The 21,094-nt window shown below is 58.1% G+C and overlaps 1 protein-coding gene across 6 annotated transcripts; it reads right to left on the bottom strand.

Annotated features, from left to right (window-relative positions):
- Nucleotides 1–1,953: 1,953 nt before the first annotated feature.
- On the bottom strand, nt 1,954–21,073 carry NACC1 (nucleus accumbens associated 1). 6 transcript variants are annotated; one of them, XM_027584426.2, is made up of 8 exons: nt 20,968–21,073; nt 20,090–20,182; nt 6,646–7,611; nt 6,341–6,514; nt 5,636–5,741; nt 5,439–5,536; nt 4,647–4,902; nt 1,954–2,142 (listed from the first exon to the last, which is right to left on the bottom strand). In XM_027584426.2, the coding sequence occupies exons 3-8, from the start codon at nt 7,601–7,603 to the stop codon at nt 2,046–2,048; spliced, it is 1,689 nt and encodes a 562-aa protein (XP_027440227.2). In that variant the 5' UTR covers nt 7,604–7,611; nt 20,090–20,182; nt 20,968–21,073; the 3' UTR covers nt 1,954–2,045. The 6 variants fall into 6 exon arrangements, with proteins under 6 accessions (XP_027440227.2, XP_027440226.2, XP_027440224.2 ...); XM_027584425.2 differs by lacking the exons at nt 20,090–20,182; nt 20,968–21,073 and adding an exon at nt 19,704–19,900; XM_027584423.2 differs by lacking the exons at nt 20,090–20,182; nt 20,968–21,073 and adding an exon at nt 12,172–12,327.
- Nucleotides 21,074–21,094: the final 21 nt, after the last annotated feature.

Raw genomic sequence — 21,094 nt, 5'->3', positions numbered from 1 at the left:
GTTGGAAGCCCCCTGCTTGCACCCACTGTGGGGCCCAGGCATTTACGCGCATGTGCACTTGCCTGCCACACACATGCACCCGGGCCTAATAGGGATCTCAGTGGTCAGGATTTGGTGTGGAAAAGATCATTCCAGTTCATTTCTGGGTTTCACCACTGAGAACATTGAACAGTTCCAACCCTGATTCTCCCTTGAGCTTTTGAAGTTTAGCCTCAACATCTTCTGCTTGTTCTGGGCCCTACAGTAGGCCAGCCCCTTAGCCGCGGAGCCGAGCGGTCGCTTCTGAGGGGCCCCATAACGCTGGGCTCCGTGGCACACCCAATCGCTGAGGCAGCGGCCTTGCCAGGGCTTGCCTGAGTGCAAAATGATTCCTGTGAGCCGGGAAGACTTGTAAGTGCCATGAACCTTAGCCCACCATCTCGAAGGTTGGCATCCTGCGCAGTACGCACTCAGCGGAACCACGCATCTCAGCCGCCCGTTTACCTGTTGCAAAGTGCTGCCTGTTTACAAGGATGTCGTCATGTTAGGCTTATCTGTCAGACCTTAGAAAGAACCAAGTAGGTACAGGTTCCCTTTTTGATGCAAACCCACTGATGCTACGGTTTGGGTTCGCCTGATCTTTTTATACTTAGTTCCAAGTCTTCTTGGGGTTAGAAGACGAGACTTCTGGAGTCAGACGGTGTTTGCACTTACCTGGGGTTGCCTACTTGGTAAGACAGATGAGACTTCCTGTTACCCAAGGTGACTGGTTTTCTGTTGATGCTGCTGGCTCTCAAAACCCTACTTTCTGGCAACTGAGGCTGGGGCTGGTTTTCTTGAAGTACACCTGGGCCTCCCTGGGAACTGAAATCCCACTTGATCATCTCCCCATGATTCTGGATGTTCCCCCTAATCAGGGAGTGGACGGGCCTGACCTGGGCAGGGGATGAAGCCTCCTTTCCCACTTCAAGGCAAATATTTTCTGACTTAACGGGATCCCTAACATCCGTGAACAACCTTCCCCCATTACTAGAAACATTTCTGAATCAGGGGGACCCTAGGGCCCATCTGTGTCTTTTCCGTCTGACTCGAGAACATTTTGTCCTTCCCTATCCTCAGGACCTACAGCTCTCCAAGGTATTTTAAAGGACACCGGCTGAATTTAACTTGCCATCTCAACTCTTGTGTTCCTTCTTCTTTTTTTTTAAATTATTTTTATTTATTTGAGAGAGAGAATGAGAGAGAGAGAGTACATGAGAGGGGGGAAGGTCAGAGGGAGCAGCAGACTCCCTGCTGAGCAGGGAGCCCAATGTGGGACTCGATCCTGGGACTCCAGGATCATGACCTGAGCCCAAGGCAGTCGCTTAACCAACTGAGCCACCCAGGCGCCCGTGTTCCTTCTTCTGATGCAGGAGTGCGTGGGTGCACTGGCTCAGATGCAGTGAAGGGTGTGGGTGTGTTCAGGATGTGTATCTGGGACTGGGGGTGTCAAACAGCCACAGAAGGGGAGTGAGCCAGTGAGTCCGTCATACAGCCAATTCAATGGAGGCCCTTCTTGGGGGTGATCCTGTGGGACCCTGACACAAGACCTAGGACCCATGGATGTGCAGAACAGCCCCGGGGCGCTGTGTCTGTACACACCAGGGTAGCCAGAAGGGTGCTACAAGAAGCTACGTTTTTAAAGTAGGCTCCACACCCAATGTGGGACTTGAACTCACGACCCCCAAGATCAAGAGTAGAATGCTCTACCGACTGAGCCAGCCAGCCAGGTGCCCCATTCTAGGGGGAAGCTACTGGCAGCTTGGGTTTGAACCTGTTTCCCCATCTGAAAGGGGGACACTGCCTCTCTCCTCTCACACTGATGTTCTGGGATGTGACATCTGGAATGGCTGTTCCTGAGCGCACTGAGCCTTCATGTGCAGTGACTGTCCCCTCCTGGGCCCCGCGCCCCCAGAGAGCAGAATGCGGCAGGGCTGTTACAAAGGCGTTTAGTTTATTCTCCTCATCAGTGTCACTGATATTCTCATGGTTCACATTTCCCAGTGCGGCTCCTCTCCTTACAGTAGTTAATGTGCAATCTCACTTACGGGCCCGGGGAGTGGGGGGTCGGCCCAGGGCGGGGAGGGCGTTGGCACTTCACACGGACAGGGCGGGCGGTCTGTCCTGCGTGAAAGAGGCGGGTGAGTGGGCGGCCAGGGGAGGCGGAGGGGGGGGCCCACAGTCTTTTTTTTTTTTTTTTTTGCGTTGGTTGGTGATTCTCCATTCGTGCTCCTCCCTGGGCTGCCCGGGGTGGGGGGACCATGCAGCTCAGAGCAGGGCAGGGGAGGGGAGGGAGAGAAGGAAAAGCAGCAGGCCTCCCAAGAGGTGGGGAGGGTGGGGTGGGAGGGGCGCAGGGGTGGCTCCTGGGGTAAGGCACAACCCTGTCTTTGGCTCTCCTGGTGAGGAGTTTCCTCCCCTGCACCCCTGCCCGGCCCCTCCCCTCCCCTCCCCCCACCAAACACACAGTCCCGGGAGCCAGGGGCACCTCCTGGGGTCCCTGAAATGAGAGGGCTCTGCCACCCAACCCAGTGCTGCAGGGGCTTGGAGGAGGGACAGGGGCAAGCCCCACCCGAGGACAAGGCAGGGAGGGGCTGGGCAGGGGCCTGTCCAGGACAAAGGGGTGGGGAGGGAGAAGACCCCAGTCCCAGAGAGCTGACCCCTGCTAAGGCCTGGAAGGAGGGGAGCGCCTAGGGACTCCTTCCTTGTGGGCTCTGGCTGGAGCCCTGGCCGGCCCCTCGGCCTTGGCCGGCCCGGCAGCTTGCCAAGTGACCAGGATATTGTGCTTTGGGATCGATGCTGGGGTAGGATGTCAAGGCCAGGACAAGGGCGTGGGGGAGGTGCGACTAAGGTGCTTGTGCTTTAGCTGGGGCGTCGACTCCCCCCGTACACTGGGCCAGCTGAGGACTAAGGTGCAGGGGCCAGGCCAGGAAAGCAGAGTGCCAGGACTCTGGCCAGACCAGACACCCCCCCACACACACCCCCACAATGAGATGTCACAGACTGGTGGGGGCTGCCGGGCGGTGGGGGAGGTCTCCAAGTCAGATTCCAAAGGTCCCGTCAGGGCTAGCCAACCCCCCCCCCACCACCACCACATCCGGCAATCCCCCTGCCTCTGGAGAGGCCTCTGGGAGCAACGGGAGCAATGGGCGGGTCAGATCGGGGAGGAGACGAGAGGCCGTGGGGACGGGGCTAGAGAGAAAAAGGTAAAAATTGTGAAGAAAGGACACCCAGTGTGGAGGGGACAGGGAGTAAAAAAAAAAAAAAAAAAAAAAAAGAACCCTCCAAAGTTCACATGTAAAACTCAAAAAAACAAAACCCCTCGCGCTGGCGAGGATCTAAAGAGAGGAATGGTTAGAGAAAATTCCGCAAACTGCTAACAATGGAAGCAGGCCCTGCCTCGTCCCCAGAAGCTGGGCTCAGCCAATGGGCCAAGGCCAGGGCCACCCTTCAAATGGAGCCCCGCTGGGGAGCAGCGGAGCAAGGGGGGGGGGACCCGGTCAGACCCACAGGAGCCCGAGCAGAGGCCCGGCCAATCCCCACCTCAGAAATGCGCACCCACACTCCACACACACGCACGCATTCAGCCCGCCCCCAGCCCCCACCCCGTCCTGCCTGCCACGTCCCCGGGGACTGAAGGGGACATCAGACACAGTCCCGTTGGTTTGAAAAATAAAAGGAATCTTATACTTCAATATTTCATTAGCTAAAAAAATGCTTTAAAAAGTATGTACAGGGGGCAGGGCGGGGGGTGGGGGGGAGGGCAGCAGCCCCCCAGCCTGCTCCCCTGACTTCCAGCCCTGGCCCTACTGCCTCTCATATCTTCATTTGTTTAAAAGCACAACCTCTACACACACACACGCGCACTCACACGCACACACTTCTGTGAGCCCAGGAAACCTCTCACTCTATTCACCGAGACTCTCAGTCTGCCCCCAAGAGCCCCCAACTCGGGACCTGCCCCTCTCAGGCCCCAGGAGACAGACGGGGGCAACAGAGGTGGGCACGGGGTGGGGGAGAGAGAAGGGCCCCGGGCCCGCCACCGCCCACCACCTTAGGTCAATGGTGGAGTTCCTCTGAGCCTCGGCTCCCTCAGCTGTGAAATGGGCAGTTCCCTCGGCCTCGCCTACCCCAGCCCCCAGGCGCAGGGACAGACGAGGGAGACAGGAAGGCGCTTTTGGAAACATGGAAGCACTGGGAGGTGGTGGCAGGAGGGGTCCTGAGAACCCTGGGGCCCCTGCAAGTCCCAAGGGGGTGCAGCAAGGGGCCCAGGGCCTGGGGAGGGGGCCTTCCTGAGCCCCCCAGGCCGGCCCCTCCCCACGCCTGGCCTGGTGAGTGGGGAGACCACAGCTGGGGGCTAGGGGAGGGGGAGCGGAAGCCCCCCGACGGTGCCCGAGCGCACTAGAAAGGCAGCGCAGAGCCCGCACCAGCTGCTGCCCTCTCCTAGCCGCTCACATGGGGGCCGGAGAGTGGGATGGGGAGGCAGAGGGGCTGGGAGCATGCAGCGCCCCCCGCGGGTCCTGGGGAGGGACAGACAGTAGCTCGTGACCAAGAGGGTGGGCGGGTGTGACGGGGGAGGGGCGGGGGGGGGGACTGTGACGGCCCCGCGGGGAGGGGCCGGCGGTAGTTACTGGAGGGCCTCGGCCGAGGGGCCGGCCTCGCCGTCGTGGCTGGCCGTCTCGAAGCCATGCTCCACGCCCATCATGTCCGGCTCTATCTTGCCCGTGTCGCTGATGAAGGTGGTGTAGGCGTCGCCCTCGGCCATGAGCACCTTGAGCTTGGGGATCCAGCTCTTCCGCACAACGCGGCGGGCATTGGTGCACATGTCAGCTGCGATGGCGTTCATCTCGCTCTCCTTGAAGTTGGGAGCGAAGTTCTGGCAGTAGTCTGTGAGGGCAGAGTCAATGGCTCAGGCACAGCGTGGCCCTGGCCTCTCCACCTTGACGACAGCTACTCGGCCACACTGCTCCTTGACCCCCAAATGCGCACGCGCGGCCCCCGAACCCCCCTCAGAGGTGATGGAATGGAGGACTCGCAAGCCAGGACGCTAAACCACATCAGTTGGCCCCATGCCTGACTGAGCTCGGCCACGTGTGGGGCTTGAGAGGGTGGCCCAGTGCTCTTGAAAAACCTGGGTCATTTGCCAGAATTTAGGAACGGGGAGATGCCACGTGAAAACCTAGACCTCCCTCCTGATGAATGGCTGGGGCCTGGCTGCTTCAGCGCTCCCATGACTCCCCAAGGACCAGCCCCCACCACCACAATGAAGAAATCTCTAACCCATCCCAGCCCTCTTCCTGACAAGCCCAGACTGAGCCTCAGAAACCTTCTTAACACTAACCCCCACCCACCTATCAGCGAAGAGGACCATCTGCCTGGCCCAGACCCCACCCCAGCCTGACTCCAGAAGGCCAGACACTCACACTTGACAGCGTGCAGGACGCGACTGTCCAGCGGTTTGCGGCTGGGGTTGTTGGAGGAAGAGCGGATGCCGGTGCCACAGCTGTTAGCCAGCGTGTTCCTTAGGTGGGGGGCACGAGGGAGGGGAGTCAGGCCCCCTGTGGTGGAGGGCCGGGGGCAGCCCCCCTCCCCTCCATCCGGGCTCTTGTGAGGGCCTCACCGGTCGAAGAAGGAGGCCAGGAGGCGCCGCAGCAGGACCTTGTGCCGCGTGCCTGCGCTGACGTGGCAGTTCATGAGCTGCGCCCTCGTGATGTACACATTGGTGCCTGCAGTGGGGAGCAGGAGGGTGGCCGGGGGCCCCAGACTGCCACGTTTCCCACTTGGCCAGGCCCTGGCCTGGGCCCGGCCAAGACGCTCCCTGACAACTCGCCCCAGCATGGCCTCATCAGCGATCAGGAAAGGACAGCGAGTGGTGCCACTGTCCACGGGACACCTACAATATGCCGGGCCCCGCTTGCACATGTGTGGCTTTTGCCCACACAACCACCTGGGCATCAAAAAGAATAGGCAGTGGAAGCTCACACCAAGGCACCCTGACACCAAGAGCCAAGATTCTTAACCGCTGTTATTAGTCAACCCTCCAACCACCCTACGAAGCCACTCATCTCCCCATGTGGCCGACGATGCCAGCCAACGCTCATACCAGCGTCTCGGGGAAACCTGGAGGCCAGTCTCTGGCATGTATCAGTGCCAAGGGGGGGGGGTGAGCTGCCCTAGGACACAGCCAGTGGGTGGCAGAAGGGGTGGGGTTGGACCCCAAGTCTCTGGTTCCTAACCACCACCCCACAAGCCACTGGCTCGGAGGGCACAGAGGCCCAACATGGAAGGAAGAGGGGAATCTGGGGAGGAAGTGATGCTGGCCCACCTGTCACCAGCTCCAGCTTCTCAGAGGGGTCACCCTCATCGTAGAGCTTGGGGTGGCAGCGGTTGCCAATCTGGTTGATGAGCTCAGCTGGGAGAGACGCCAGGTCTTGCCGTACCCGGATGCGATTCCGGGACTCGGGGGCCACCTGCTCAGGGAGGGCCTCCACCTTCTCGGCTTCGGGGGGGGGGGCAGAGAGCAGCATGTGTCGGGGATGGGACCGGGGGGGGCGGGGGCGCCTGCCAGGGGAAGGGGGGGTGGGAAGCAGGGGCCGGGCTGGGGAGTTTTGGGCAGGGCAGGCACCTCACCTGTCTGGCCGACATTCATCATGCTGTACATGGTGTACATGTTGCAGATCTGCCGGTACTGCTCGTCCGTGCCCTCCTCGCCTGCGTCCTCCTCCTCATCCTCCTCGTTGTGGTAGGAGCCAGGGCTGTCGCTGGTATAGGCGCTCGAGGTGCCCGGGCTGGTCCGCTCCGACGTGCTGGGCCCGCTCACCACGCCCCCTGCCGCCGCCGCCGCCGCCGCCGCCCCCCCGGCCGGCTGCCCAGTGCCAGCCCCCGCCGCCGCCACCACAGCCCCCCCGGCCGGCTGTGCCACCGCCGCCACCACCGGGGCCTGCTGGGGCGGCCGGTTGGCAGCCAGGTCCGGTGTGGAGAACTTGGCCATCTTGCGGCTGCCATTGCCACCACCGCTGCTGCCGCTGTCCCACAGCCGCTTGGCCACCGGCGTGCACTGCACGGAGTCCGACTCCTGCTGCTCTGTCTTGACCCGGGACACAAGGGGCAGCGGGGTGCCACAGGCCGGCCAGCTTGACGTCTGCGCCACAGGGCTCTGGGGCTCGGACGACGGGGCCTCCTCAGCGTGCAGGCCCTGTGAGTCGCAGCTGGGGGAGCTCACCTTGAGGAAGAACTCGGTGCCCTTCTCCATGATCTCCTGGATCTGCAGGAAGCCGGCCGTGTACATGAGCAGGAACTGGTCGCCCACGTTCATGCTCAGCCGGCCTGTGTAGCAGAAGCTAAGGATCCGCTGGAAGGACTGGGGCTGCACGGCGGCCGGCAGCTCCACCACCGCGCTCCGGCTGCTGTTGAACAGGTCCCGGAAGTAGGAGCTGCTGGCCGCCAGCACGGCCCGGTGGGCTTTAAAGGCGTGGCCCTTGACGACCACGGACACGTCACAGTACAGGCCCTGCAGCCGCTGCTCATTCAGACACTCCAGGATGCTGTTTCCGAAGTTCGGGATCTCCATCTGCAGGGTCTGGGCCATGGCGGCAGCTGCACAGGGGAGGGGGGAAGACAGGGCGAGACAGATGGAGACACGGGGTCAGGCAGCAGACTCGGCGCGCCCCTCTCACGACCCTCACCTTCTGCGGGGAGACACGTGGGGGCAGACATCCACAGGGTGAGAATCACCTGGTGCCACCCACACCCTCGGTCCCGGCACGGACTGGCCTCTAAGACAGACTGTCAAATCAGTAATGTCAGCTCCAGGCCCGGGTGGCCGCCGGCCGCCCCCTGCAGACAAGGGGTGGGCAAAAGCATACTTACACGTGTGTCTGAACACGAAATGAGTTAACACAATGTGAACTCCGTGAGCGTTAACCATCACGAGCGCGACACGCACGGGGTAACTCTGAAGGGCACTGGGCACTGAAACGCCAAAGGGGCAGGGGCATCAGAGTCTTCACACTGCGTCCGCAGCACTGAGCCCGTGACCCCCGATCATTGCTGGTTGAATGAATGAATGACCCCTCAAGAAACCCTGAGGCTGCACGGGAACATCACTAGTCGGTGGGGAAACGCAAATGCACACCACAACGAAACACCATTTCATACCAGCTAGGCTGGCGAGAATAAAAAAGACAGACAACAAGTGTTGGCAAGGAGGAGATCGGAATCCTCCCACACTGCGGGTGGGAGTGTAAAATGGTGCGGTTGCTATGGAAAACAGTCTGGCAGTTCCTCAAATGATTAAACATGGAACTACCACATGACCCAGTAATTCCATTCCTCAGAATTATACCCAAGAGAAATGAACACCTATATCCACAGAAACACCTGTATGTGAATGTATACGGCACCATTCGCGATCGCCAGAAAGACGGGAACAACCCAAACATCCGTCGACTGATGAATGGCTAAATAAAATATGCTCCAGCCATATAATGGAATATTACTCAGCCATATAAAGGAATGAAGCACTGATACATACTATTCTACAGGTGAACCTTGAAAACAATATGCTAAATGCAAGAAGGCAGACAAAAGAACTGTGTATTGTATGATCCCGTTTATGTAACATGTCTAAAATGGGCAAATCCGGAGCCAAAACAAGCAGACTAGTGGTTGCCAGGGGCTAGGTGGGGTGAGGGGTGGCAAGCAGAAGGATGCGGAGGTTTCTTCTTGACATAACGTAAAATGGTCTAAAATTGTAGTCATACGCACCCAACTCTGAATATACCTAGTTTATCTTCGAACATCAGGGATTTGAACTGTGTGGGTCCACTTATACGCAGAATTTCTCAATAGTTCAGGACTGTAAATGTATTCTCTCTTCCTTATGATTTTTTTTTTTTTTTAGTAATCTCTACACCCAAGGTGGGGTTCAGACTCACGACCCCAAGATCAAGAGTCCCATCTACTGACTGAGCCGGCCAGCAAATCTTAGGATTTTCTTAGTAACTTTTTTCTCTAGCTTACTTTATTGTATATAACACATACAACATACAAAATACATGTTAATTGACTGTTTATGTTATCAGTAAGGCTTCTGGTCACCTGTAGGCTGTTAAGTTTTGGGGGAGTCAAAAGTTGTATGTGGACTTTTGACTTCGTATGCGCATTGGTGGGGCTGTCAGTGCCCCTAACCCATTCATCATTCAAGGTTCAACTGTACTAAAAACTGTTCAACTGTACACTGTAAATGGACTCCATAGTATGTGCATCTCAATAAAGCCGAGGAAGGAAGAAAGAATCCATACTTGCCATAAACACTCTTTTTGATCCTGGTGATCATACTGCTTATTTACAAAAATAGACACTATGTTCCATGCTCAGCACGAAGTCCGCTTGGGATTCTCTCTCCCTTTTCCTCTGCCCGCCCCCCTCTAAAATACGTTAAGAATAATCTTTAAAAAAAAAAAAAAGAAACTGTCTGTGACCCTGCGCAGGGAGCATAGGCACCTCTCAAATGTGAATTTCTGCAGCACAGCCTATTCCATCGCTGCACATTCCAGCACATTCCAGTCCAGAACTGGGCATGTCCAATACTCCGAGAGCACTCATAAAAGGGCTCTGAAGGACAATGTGGCTTTACGACTGTACCCATAGTAAAAGTGAGTCCCCTGCAGTTCTATTAAAATATAGAAGGCGGTGGTCCTGAATGGGCATTATGGGTATTAGAAGAATCGGGCTGGTAAGGAGAAAGGAGGAAAGCAAGTGTGCAAAGGCCCTGGGGCAGGTACCAACTAGAGCCCCCAGCTGTTTCCCCTCACTCCCAGATTACTTTCATGCACCTTTCACATCTTTCATTGACTAGCGAGTCCATTCTGAGCTGCCTCCACGGGCTGAGCGCTGGGACACAGGGGCCCTATCTGGTACCACCGGGCTCACAGAAGGCTGTACAGACAAAGAGAAGCAGCCATGCACTCATGGACAGGTAAGTGCTGGCTCCAGAACCAACTCGCTCCTGAGAGCAGAAACTCCAAATCTCTACTCCATTTGGAAAGAAACGTTGATAAGACCAACCCAATCGCGCAAATTCAGTCTGTCCTCACTAAGTTGCTACATGTGGTGGAACCCTGAGACACCAGCAGGCCCCGCCCCTCCCAGCACCCATGCTTCCAAAGAGCTGACAGGTGACCTGCAGGAAGTTCTCTGAACCCTCTTAGCAAACCTATGGGGCCGATTTCATACTCCCAGTTCTCAGATGGGAAAACCGAGGCCATGGGGAAGCTAAGAACTGTCCCAAGGTCATTGGTGTGTAAGTAGTAGGGACAAGATTCAAACCAGGGTCTGTGCGGGCACTGAAACGTGTGATTTCCCTTGGCTATGCCCTCTGCCTCCTTGTCATCATCAAAATCACGGTCACTGCCAGGAAAAACAACTTAGGGTCATCAGGGGGCGAGGCGGAGACAAGGACCCTCCCATCAGAAGGAACACACTCCTTCCAGGGCCTCAAACTCAGTGCCAGATGCGCTAGAAGCTGACCCTCTGTTTGGAGACAGGAGAAACTGAGGCACTGAGTGCAGGCAAAGGACAGAACCCAGAGCCTGCTCCAGGGGCCTCACAACCCCAACCCAACTCCCAAGGCTGCCAAAATGAAGCCGCTCCAGGTACTGGGGCCCAAGTGACCAGAGTCAAGGGGGTCAAGGGAGAAGCTAGCTCCCAGTCCCTGAGAGAGAGCTCTGGACCCCCAGCTGGGAAGGCTCACACTCTAAGGCGGAGGACCGACACAGGAGAGGCCTGTGGTGGAGTCAGAGCACCTCCCAACCCCAGACCTGGTTTCAGATGCCAGCCCCTCACCTCTGTGCCTTGGTTTGTTCATCTGTAAAATGGGGACTCATTCATCCCACCCACCCTGATAAACCGCAAGGCTCAGGGGACACAGCTCCAAAGAAGACTGGCTGTCTCCACACGCAGTCGTCTGGTGGGGAGACACAGGGAGTGACACGACTGGGTGTCACTGAGGGGCTGACTCTGGGAGTAAGGCAGACACGGGGACAGAGAGCAACTGTCTGGGGCAGGAAGGAGTGAGGTGCAGCCTGGAGACCCCCAGGAGGCCAGTGCTGGCTCGAGGGGAGCGCAGGGGCAACGGGGCTGCTGGGAAGGGGGTGGGACAGGGGGTGCCTGGCCTGGTGAGGACAAATGTTTCTGGGAGCAGGGGGAAGCCTAGAGCAAGGGAGGCGCAGGCCCAGACCACAGGAGAACGCCCAGCAGCAGCATGGAGCACGCCAACAGGTGAGACCCAGGGCTGGGCCGGTGGTGGGGGCAGGCGGCAGGGACAGGGACAGACAGTCAGACTCGCGAGTGAGCGGCTGCCAAGAGGGAACACCAAGGCAAGACTAAACGACTCCAGTTTGGGACGCAGCAGCTGGTGGGGGCTGTGCCGGGGTTCCCCAAGCCTTGTGAACCCCAGCCTCAGGGCCCAGCACCTAGGGCTTTGAAGCCTTTGACTAACCATGTGGGAGGGGGAGGGAGACAACTGGTACAAACAGCTCAAGCGGTCAGTGCCCAGGGACCTTCCCTCCCGGCCCAGCGCAGGTCTTGAGTTGCAGCAACCCTTCATGGCCTTGTTGCCCCTGCAAGGACAGGGGAAAAGCAAGGCCTTGGCTGGTTTTAGAAGCAGTAACAGGCCACCCCCAGGCCAGGCTCCCCTCCCTCCTCTCATCCCTGGGCAACTACCCCAATTCAGTCCTCTGGACTCAGAAGGAACAGCTACCCTGGCTCTGCTTGAAGCCCCTTCTCCACACCAGCCATGGGGGCGGGGTGGGGGTGGACCACGGAGCCATGATGGGCTCCCAGAAAAAAACAGGTCTAAGCACCTGGTACCTGGCCTCGGTCACCTGCTACCTAGGAAGAGATGTGATGGAGCCAAGAGCTGGGGGTCTCTACACCATCCAACGATTCTGTCCCCACCAAGCACACTGCATGGCTCTCCCACCCCAGCCAGGCCTTTGCCCAAGCTGTGCACCCTGCCTGTGGTCCCCTTTTCCCCCAATGCCTACATCCTCCTCTCCCATGCTCCATCACCCCCCGACTCTGAGTTCTCCAGACTAGAGATCCCCCCTTCTGCACACTCTCTCCACCACACATCCACAGCGCCCTTGTGCTTACCTCTGAGAACACTAAATCCCATTTGACTACAGACTCCGTTAGGGCACAAAACCATTCGAATCCTCTCTGCTCAGAACTTGGCATAATAGCCTGTCCATCTTCTGGGGTCTTCAGAAGCCCCCAAGGGAAGGGGCAGCCCCCAGCCCTAAAGAGGGCCAAGGGGACCCTCCTAGTGTCGCTAGTGTCCTGGCCACAAATGTGAGCAGGTCTCCCAGTGAGATGCAAGGACCCAGCACACGGTTTCCATGACCTCCCAAGTCACTCAATAAATATTTGCCAAGCGCCTGCCTGGGGCATGAAGTGTCTGGGAGCCTGGGGCAGGCCAGGACTGAGACAAGGCCTGCTTCCAAGGGCTCATGGTCCAATGGGGAACGTGGCCATACATCCAGCGTCACACAGATCAACGTGCTGCATACCTGGGCCTCTGATCTTGCCCAGAAGAGGTGACATTAGAGCGCTATGGGGGGGGGGGGGGGGAGGGTGATCTAATGAGGCAGTGGTGGGATGGAAGCGTAGCCCTCAAGGTCCAGGGAAGTCGGGCAGAGCCCTGAGGGAGAAGCAGGCAAGGTCTTTCCAGAAACTAAAGGTAAATAAAGGCTGATGCTGCGCTCCATCCTTGGGTCAACCTCTCTCCTCCTGGGGATTGAACCCAGACTCAGGGCTCTGCTCTGGACCAAACTGTGCCCCTCACCCCAATGCGTATGTTGAAATCCTAACCCCCAACGTGTCTGTATTTGGAGATACAGTCTTTAGGAGGTAATTAAGATTAAACAAGGACATAGAAGTGGGGCCCTGATCTGCTAGGACTGGTGTCCTTAGAGGTTTCTCTCTAAGTACGCGCACCAAGGCCTGGTGGGCACACCTGATCGCAGACCTCCAGCCCCCAGAACCGTGAGAACTGTCTGTTGCTTAAGGCACCCAGTCTATGGCATTTTATCACGGCAGGCTGACTCAAGACAGGTCGGAAGTACCATCCACTCACCTCCAACTCCCCCATGGAGCCCCTGGCCTGGACTCCCTGTGGGTGCCGGGCCTGCGGATGTCCCAGATACCAACTCAACGCGCCGACAACCCAACCCCACCCCAGCCCGCTGGCCGTAGCTGTCGCCAGCTCCAGCCCTCCCCGCTCAGGCCAAGACCCTCAGATTCGACCCCAAACTCTTTCAAAACCAGTTTTCACCCCCAGCTCTCGGACTTCCCAGCATGCGGTCTCAGAGACGGCCACAGCTCCTCATATCCTCCCAGTCGTAACCTGGCTCGAACTTCCCAAGACGGAACCTCTCCCAACCCTGACCCTATGCTTCTCCGGCTTGATTTCTCCTCCCTGGCGCTTCCTGCCGTCTAGCTAACTAGACGCATCTTGGGCTTTGTGTCACCTCCACCAGAGCACGGTGCCTGCCTCTCTGGTTCGTATCGCGGTGTCCTCTGTCCCTAGATCAGATCGGCACACTATGGGTGCTCGATAGTTGTTTGTGGAATGAAGAATTATTGCCATTACTTCCAACCTCACTCCGTTTTGTTCCACGTTAGCGTGACTCCAACAGTGTGACTCCGAAGAGGTCTCTGAGCTGGGCCCGGAGTGCCATCCACACCACAGGGGCAGTCCCCAGGGCCAGTGCGCAGGGGGCTGTGCAGACAGGGGTGCCCTCCTCTGGCAGCCGCACCAGGTGGGCGGCCTGCAGTCAGGGTCCCGCTCTGGGCTCGGTGTAACAGAGGTTTGGATTCCCGCCAACTGCTCACACTACCAGCCGATCATGCCGGGGTGGGAGTGGAAACTGCCAATGGTCTGGAGAGGGAGCCCCAAATTCCCCAGGCAGCAGAAGCTAGGGGGTACAGACGTGTGACACCACCACGGGCTGTCCTTCCTGCTGACCTTCCAGGGAAGCTGCAAGCTGCCCAGGGACACGTAAGCCAATTAAGGGAAACCACCAACTCCAAGTAGAAGAACCAAAAGCCCTTGGAAAGCCCCACAATCCTTCATGCAGCTCAGTGTGTGGTCAGAGTAAAGGGGGTGGGGGTGTGGGAGGACACACACACCCCCCAGGCTGCTCGAGGAGCCTTCCTGGCCCGGAGCCATTCGGACCCTCTGTAGGAGCTGAACTGGAAGATAGTTCAGGCTAACATTTGCTAGCGAAGAGCAAAGTGTTATCTGACTGTACAGATTCCTACCGTCCGCATCTTTTTTTTTTAAACTTATTTATTAATTTTTGTAATCTCTCTACCCAACGTTGGAGCTCGAACTCATGACCCCAAGGTTGAGTCCCAAGATTAAGAGTCGCATGCTTTTCAGCCAGGCGCCCCCCTACTGTGGGCATTTTTAAAGTACATGCACATTTAATTCATTTTCTTTTTCCCCAAAAAGCTGCCATTAAATCCACGGTGGGTGACAGGGTTTGTGACAGGATTTGTGACAGGGTGATAGCTGGGAATTAGCATTCACATCGGCCCTATGGTGCACGGCGCCTGGCAAGGGCTCGATTATACTTCTTGCTAGTTTCTGAGGCAGAAATGACTCTTCCCGCCATTCTCTGGGTGAGGAGAGCAAGGCCCAGGAACGCACCGAAGCCGTGTCTGGCTCCTGTCCCAGAATCCAGAGGTAACAGCAGCTGAGGCTTCCTGACCATGGCTGGCCCCTGCCAAGCTCATGCTCTACACGGTCCCATCGCTCCCCAAGGCACGCAGCCACTGTGGCCAGACCCATTTTGTGGGAGGGAAAACTGGGGCTGAGAGAGGCCAGAGCCAAGAAGGGAAGCCAAGACAGGTCAAGGCCACAGCTGGGACTCTTCATCCTCACTGGATGTGTCCTCTCCAGCAATGGGGTCCTGGGTGCCCTCTGAGGGCCAGACGGGGCACTGCTCCTTCTGCTCCCCTGGCCAGCCTCGCCTAGCCACTTCCCACCCTTCCTCCCCTCCCTGCCACCTCCAAGGACGAGCAGTCTAGCCCAATGCTTCTCCCTCTCTCCTCCCACACCCTCCGTGCAGCCCTGGGGAGCCTGGCCTGGGCCTGCAGCAGCTCTCCCACCCCCCACCGGCCCACCTTTCTGAGTTAACACCCTAATCCCTGGGGCCTTCAGACTTGAAGGACCTGGTGGCAGTAGCCACGCCAGGGGTGAAGGCCCTGAGGGGACACCGGCGCAGCTGACGAAGGAGGCTGTTAGGGCCGCAGGGCACACGGCTACTGGGATGGGGCTTGACGACAGGTGCCGGGAGACCGTGCGGGGCCTCGGCAGGGCCTCAGAATCCGAATCCTATTATCTTGCCCGAAGCTCAAAGCTTCCTGCTTAGAATTGTGCTTCCCTTCCTCTATTTTGCCAGAAAACATGCACCCAGAGCAGCACTTGCCCCCTGACATCAGTCTTCGCAGCTATAAAAATGGGCTGGATGGTGGCAGCTGCCACACAAGGCTGTCTAAAGGGTTAAACCAGCAAGCCACACGGTAGATTGGTGCTTACCCTGCGACTGGTACCCAGTAACGCCAGCTGTGATTATTAGTTATGGCCCCTTCTGTTCATCCCCCTAAGCCCCCTGCAGGGCTGCAAAGTCCCAGACAGCAGCAGAGACATCCTACACCACTCGCCAGCTCCCAGAACCTCATGCCATTTCGTGATCAATTGGGCAGTACTTCCTGGGGACTCCCCATCGCCTTCCGAGTATCATCACACACCCCAGATGCCAACCGTTGCGTTCCGCATAGTAACAACACAGCGAGGATCCCCTGCCCTTGGCCCTGCAGCCACTGGGACCAGATCAGTCTTTGGAGAGGAGAACTGCCCTGTGCATTTTTTATGATGTTGAGCAGCATCCCTGGCCTCTACACCCACTAGAGGCCAGGACCAGCCCCAGCTGTGACAACTAAAAATGTCTCTAGACACTCCCCAAGCATCCCTTGAGAGGAGGCAGAATCATCCCTGATTGAGAACCACTGCTGCACAGGTATGCCTGCTGGTCCCCACTTATCAGAGGACGACATGAGAGATGCCAAGGTCACAATCTAGGCCCAGGATCTCAGGGCCAAGCAGGGTGGTGCTAATGGTGGAAGCAGACTGTCCACTATACCATGTTTGCTCACCTTGGCCCAATCCCTGCTTAATTCAGAAAACAGAGTCGCTGTCCTCACAGAGGGCTCTCGGATCTCTAAGAATGCTGAGACCTTGACCGAAGGAGGCGGCACAGGAGATGGGATGATGACCACAACCAGACACTGGGCCCAACCTGTAACCGCCACCAGACGGGTCCCACTTCACAACCTCTGCAGCTCCAAGGGCTCTCCAGGGGGAGACGGAGGGATGGCATTCTCAGCCGAGGGGACCCAGGAGCAGAGGCAGGGAGACGGGCCTGCGCGCTCCTGCTAGGCACAATAAGCACCAAGGGCCTGGGGAAGGGGGGAAAAGGGTGATGAGGAGCCGGAAGGACCCAAGAGAGGAAGCACAGGCTGTTCAAGCACTGCCAATTGTCTTCAAGACCAGGAAGGAGGTTCATCGTTGCCTCAAACACAGGCTCCCTTCTCCATCACTGGCTCTGGCACTGACCCTGATGAACTCTGAGTCAGACCTGGCTGGACCAACCCCCAACGGATCCTCCAAGACCGACAGAAACTCAGCCGTCCTCGCAGCCTGGCTCACTGGGGCTCCCCACTGCCTGGCCTGGGCCCCAGACTTTGAAAGGCCTGGATGCAGGCCAAGGCATCTGGACTTTCAGCTGGGGGCACTGGGGAGATCCAGGAGACCCTGAGACTGGGCACTTTCCTGCAAATGGCACTAAGAGTCTTCATCTTCTAGGGTCACCCCTCACTCCTTCCCTCATGAGGACAAGATATTTAGAGTACTTAGCAGGAGGCTGGCACATGCTCAATAAAGGCTTTCAATGTGCTGTCCCCTCTGCCCAGAACATTCGCTCCTCCCTGCCCCAGCTTCCCCCACCAGGCTGATTTCTTCTTATTCAGGGCTCAGCTCTCCCACAAGCCTTCCCTGACCACCCAATTTGAAATTCTCCATCCTCCCTCCTCACCAGGACCTGTTATTCGGGGCTGCTCCCCTGGCCCCAGCACGCAGTCGACACCCTCGGGAAATACAACTGTCCCACAGGCCCCTTTACTTGTTGTACTTGCTATTCTGGCCTTCTTTGGCACCCCAGGTCTGTGTGTCCCTACGTCCTCACAAAAAAGCAGCTTTTGAGTGCCTTCTCCTCTAGCTCCAGGCGCAGCTAGGAGCCGCGGCCCTCCTCTGCCATCCACACACCCCGGCCAGCCCCCACCAGCCTCTGGCCCTATTCCAGCCACGTGACCAGAGGTAGCCACCCTTGTCCTCAGTATCCAGCCCTGAGCCCCAGTCTGTGCCACAGAAGCCAGCCTCGGCCCGACCAGGCAGGGAAAAAGCATCTTTAAGTGGGGCTGCGGCCCAGTGCCCCCTGCCCCCCTTCCCAGAGCCAAAAGACCAGCCAGGGAGAGGAGGAGAGCAGAGCCCAGGTGGGATCAGTTCTAGGAACTACAGGGAGATTGGGGGAAGGCAGGGAATGAGCATGACAACCCATCATTAAACCCAGGCCAGGGAGATACCACTTCACCCAGCAGTCTGTGGCTCTTGCCTCAGGGGCTGAAGATCCCAAGTCAATGTTCCCAGGACACAATGGTAACAATTAGCCCAGAGAGAAGGAAGGAAAGCTGTGGTGGTCTGACCCGGGACCAAAAAGGGAAAAAGACAAACCAGGCAAGCAAAGCAAGATGCAGCTCTGGAGCCAGGCCCCATCCTCCTAACTGCCTCCCCTTGCCAGCCTACAGTTCTGTGACCCCTGACCTCTTGGCTCCCAGAAGGGGGGGTGTGTGAAATGAGGTGTGACCAAGCCTCTGAGAAAGAAGCTTCCACTATTCCAGCCCTCTGGGACACACCAGAAAAACTGTCCACAAAAGTATGGACCTATCCCTTGGAATGGGCAAGAGAAAAGGCCTGGGCACAGAATTCCCACCAGGCAATCCACAACAGTGGGAGATCCTCCAGTCATGCCCCTCAAAAGCCAGCCTGGGAGACTGTGGCTTTGAGCTGAGCGCCAGTCAATCCCAGTCGGCCACTGTCTAGTTGTGTGACCTGGGACAAGCCACCTGGAGCCTCAGCTTTCTCCTACCATGGAGAAGGCCTAAGCTGACCCAGTGGTGGTGAGCAATCAATGAGCTCATCCCAGGGCCTGACCCAGGAAGAGTACTCCACAGGCAGAGCCCTGGGGCCAGTAGCCCCAAAGGCCTGGACCAGGGTGTAAATACTGGTTTTGATCTCCTCAGTGGCCGGCCTTCACCCCATCAGGAGCCTCTTGAGACACAATGAACAGAGCTTTATAGGCTCACCTCCCCGTTCTTCACCTCTGGGAAGCTGGTGCCTGGGAGGCCACGATATAAGATCGTGGCTGTGAGGTCCCATCCCTTAGGTTTGAGCCCCAAGGCTCTGCTCACAAAAAGGGGAGAAAGAATCCAGTATCCCAAGATACTCAGGTAAGGGCCGTTGGGCTGTCTCTCTACAAATACATATGCCCAAACTAGGTGTTCTAGACTTTCTCAACCTGCCCACACAAACACCCCCCAGGGTGGGCCAGCACCTTGGAAAAGCCAGCAGAGGCTCGTCCAAAAGGTAGGTCGGAGACCCAGAGCCTGACTGGGATGAGGAAAAGAGGAAAGACCCCAGATCTGGCCCAGGGCTAACACCTGGTGGGGGAAGAGGTGGCATGTGCCTTCTGATCACACTAGTTTCTCGGGACGCCCCGTTTCGCGGCCACTAGCCTAGCGCAAAGGCGCTGCTTTCCCCCTCTCCCAAAGCTCCTACAGTAGTTCCTCAACCTACCTGATGGCCCCCGTATCTGGCCTTCCCCCCCCCACCAACATCTCTCCAAGCCTTAACCTCATATGACCCCTGCAAACATCTCTGGGATCTCCTATCAGCCCCCACCCGAACTAACTCCGCCCACACCCACCCTGCCCCACTTCCTGGGCTTCTCCTCAGCCGCCCCCAGGCTTGTAACCTGACCCACCCACCTCCTCCGGCGCCCGGACACTACCTGCGAGTCGGCCCCTCCCCGCCCCCCCTCCGGGCCCTTTCCCTCCGGCCGCGCCGCTCTCCCCTCCTCCCCCACTCGGCCGACCCAAAGCCCGACTCCTCCTCCCCCTCCCCCCGGCCTCCCCGGGCGCCTCCTCACTTTTCCTCCTCCGGCCCTCCAACTTCCCGGGCCTCCGGCACCTGCCCCGGCCCAGCCTTGAGCCTCCCCATCGCCGAGAGCGAGGTGGGAGAGAGGTCTGGGCCCGATCCCACCACCCCCAAACCCCACGGCCCGGCCCGGGACTGGACGCTCAAGGCCGCTAGTGAGGGCCGGGCCTCTCCGCACTCGCCGGTCCCGGCACGGTACAGGTTGCGGACCCGGCTCCTTTTCTGTCGGAGGAGCCCCCCCCCCCCCCCGCCACGGCCCTCCCTGCTCAGCCCTCAACCGGCCCTCGGATGCCCTCGGGCCGCCCCGGCGAAACGAGGCCGGAACCGGGCCTGGGGCGGGCCGCCTCACCTGCGCCGTGGCCGCACTCCGGGGGCTCCCGGCGGGCTCCGCAGCGGCGGCTGGGGCCGGGCCTGGGCCCGGGGCGCGCCCCCCTGCGCCGGGGCCTCGGCCTCCGCCTCCGCGGCCTCCGCGGCCTCCGCCTCAGCAGCAGCGGCAGCCGCGGCGGCCATTCATTGTGGGCCAGGCCGCCCCAGCCGAGCGCCGAGCGAGCGCAAGCCGCGCCGCCGCCGCAACCCGGCCGGGGAGGAGCGGCCGCGGCACCGCCCCCGCACCGCCCCAGGCCCCGCCCCCGAGGCGAGGCCAGCTGAGCGCCGAGAGCGTCCCTTCCTCCCATCTCCGTTTTCTGCTTTCATCTCCCGTTTTCTGCCTTCGCCCCTCTGGGTCCCCGCCACTACCTTGGCTCTGCTGGAGAGTTCGACTCCCGACCCTGACACTTCCTACTTTCTCGACCTTGGACAAGTCTCTCTGCGTTTCGGAACATTCGTTTCCTGTAAAACGAAAACAACAATGAATTCTATTTATTGTGCCAGGCACGGTTTTAGGCTCTTTATGGGAATTATCTCGTTTAAACTTCACAGTAACATTTTTAAGTCGAAATCATAACACACTTATACACACTTTATAGAAAGGGAGGCACACAGAGCTGAAAAAACCTGCTCAAGATCACCAGCAAGTTAAGTGGTGGCAGGTGGCAGGAATCAAACCCAGGCTCAAGAATCGACAATAAAAGTTAACGATTTTACGTCTATGCCAAGCCAGATTCCGTTCTAGGCATTTAACCTGCACTAACTCGTTTAGAACTCACCACAACCCGATAACGAACGTTAAAAAGTTCTGTCCCTTTTGCAAATGAGCAAACTTAAGCATAGAGAAGGTAAGAACAAGTTGTGAGGCGAGCTGCGACTGGAACACAGGCAGCGCAGCCCAGTACGCTCTCCTCCGGTCCTACACCAGTTAGAACCTATCGGGGAGAGCTTATTACTTGAAGAGGGACTGCTTTGCACAATTTCCATCCATTCTGTCGTTTAATCTTTGCTCTATATTGGAAGCTAGCATTCTTATTTAGCAGATAAGGAAAGGGAAGCCCAGAGAGTTTAAGTAACTTGCCAAGACCATGTGGTAGGACTGGAATTCAAACTCAGTAAATCTGACTTCAGAGCCTTAATTGTTCCTGCAGAGTGGCCTGAAATAGTGTGCTTACAGCACTCAATACACAGAAGCCGATCAGTAGGTGTTGAATTTCTCCGCTTACCGCCCCCTTTCTGAGCCTCACCTTCCTCATCCGTGAAATGGGGCGAGTGACGCGTCCCCCTCCCGGGGGAGCCGACGTGATTAAGGTTATCCACACTACTTTCCGAGCTTTCCGCCGTGCATTTTGATCCCGGCCACCCACTGTAGGT

The sequence above is a fragment of the Zalophus californianus genome, chromosome 1, assembly GCF_009762305.2.
Source record: "Zalophus californianus isolate mZalCal1 chromosome 1, mZalCal1.pri.v2, whole genome shotgun sequence".
Classification (NCBI taxonomy): domain Eukaryota; kingdom Metazoa; phylum Chordata; class Mammalia; order Carnivora; family Otariidae; genus Zalophus; species Zalophus californianus.
This window is presented reverse-complemented; position numbering and strand designations above follow the sequence as displayed.

Coding starts and splice junctions, on each gene's coding strand:
- NACC1 (XM_027584423.2), bottom strand. CDS start 12,226: ATGGTTTTGTGCCCTAACGGAGTCTGTAGTCAAATGGGATTTAGTGTT. Junction 7,612..12,171: donor GGGATTTAGTGTTCTCAGAG/GTAAGCACAAGG, acceptor TCCCCTGTGCAG/CTGCCGCCATGGCCCAGACC. Junction 4,903..5,438: donor CGTCCTGCACGCTGTCAAGT/GTGAGTGTCTGG, acceptor CTGCCCTCACAG/ACTACTGCCAGAACTTCGCT.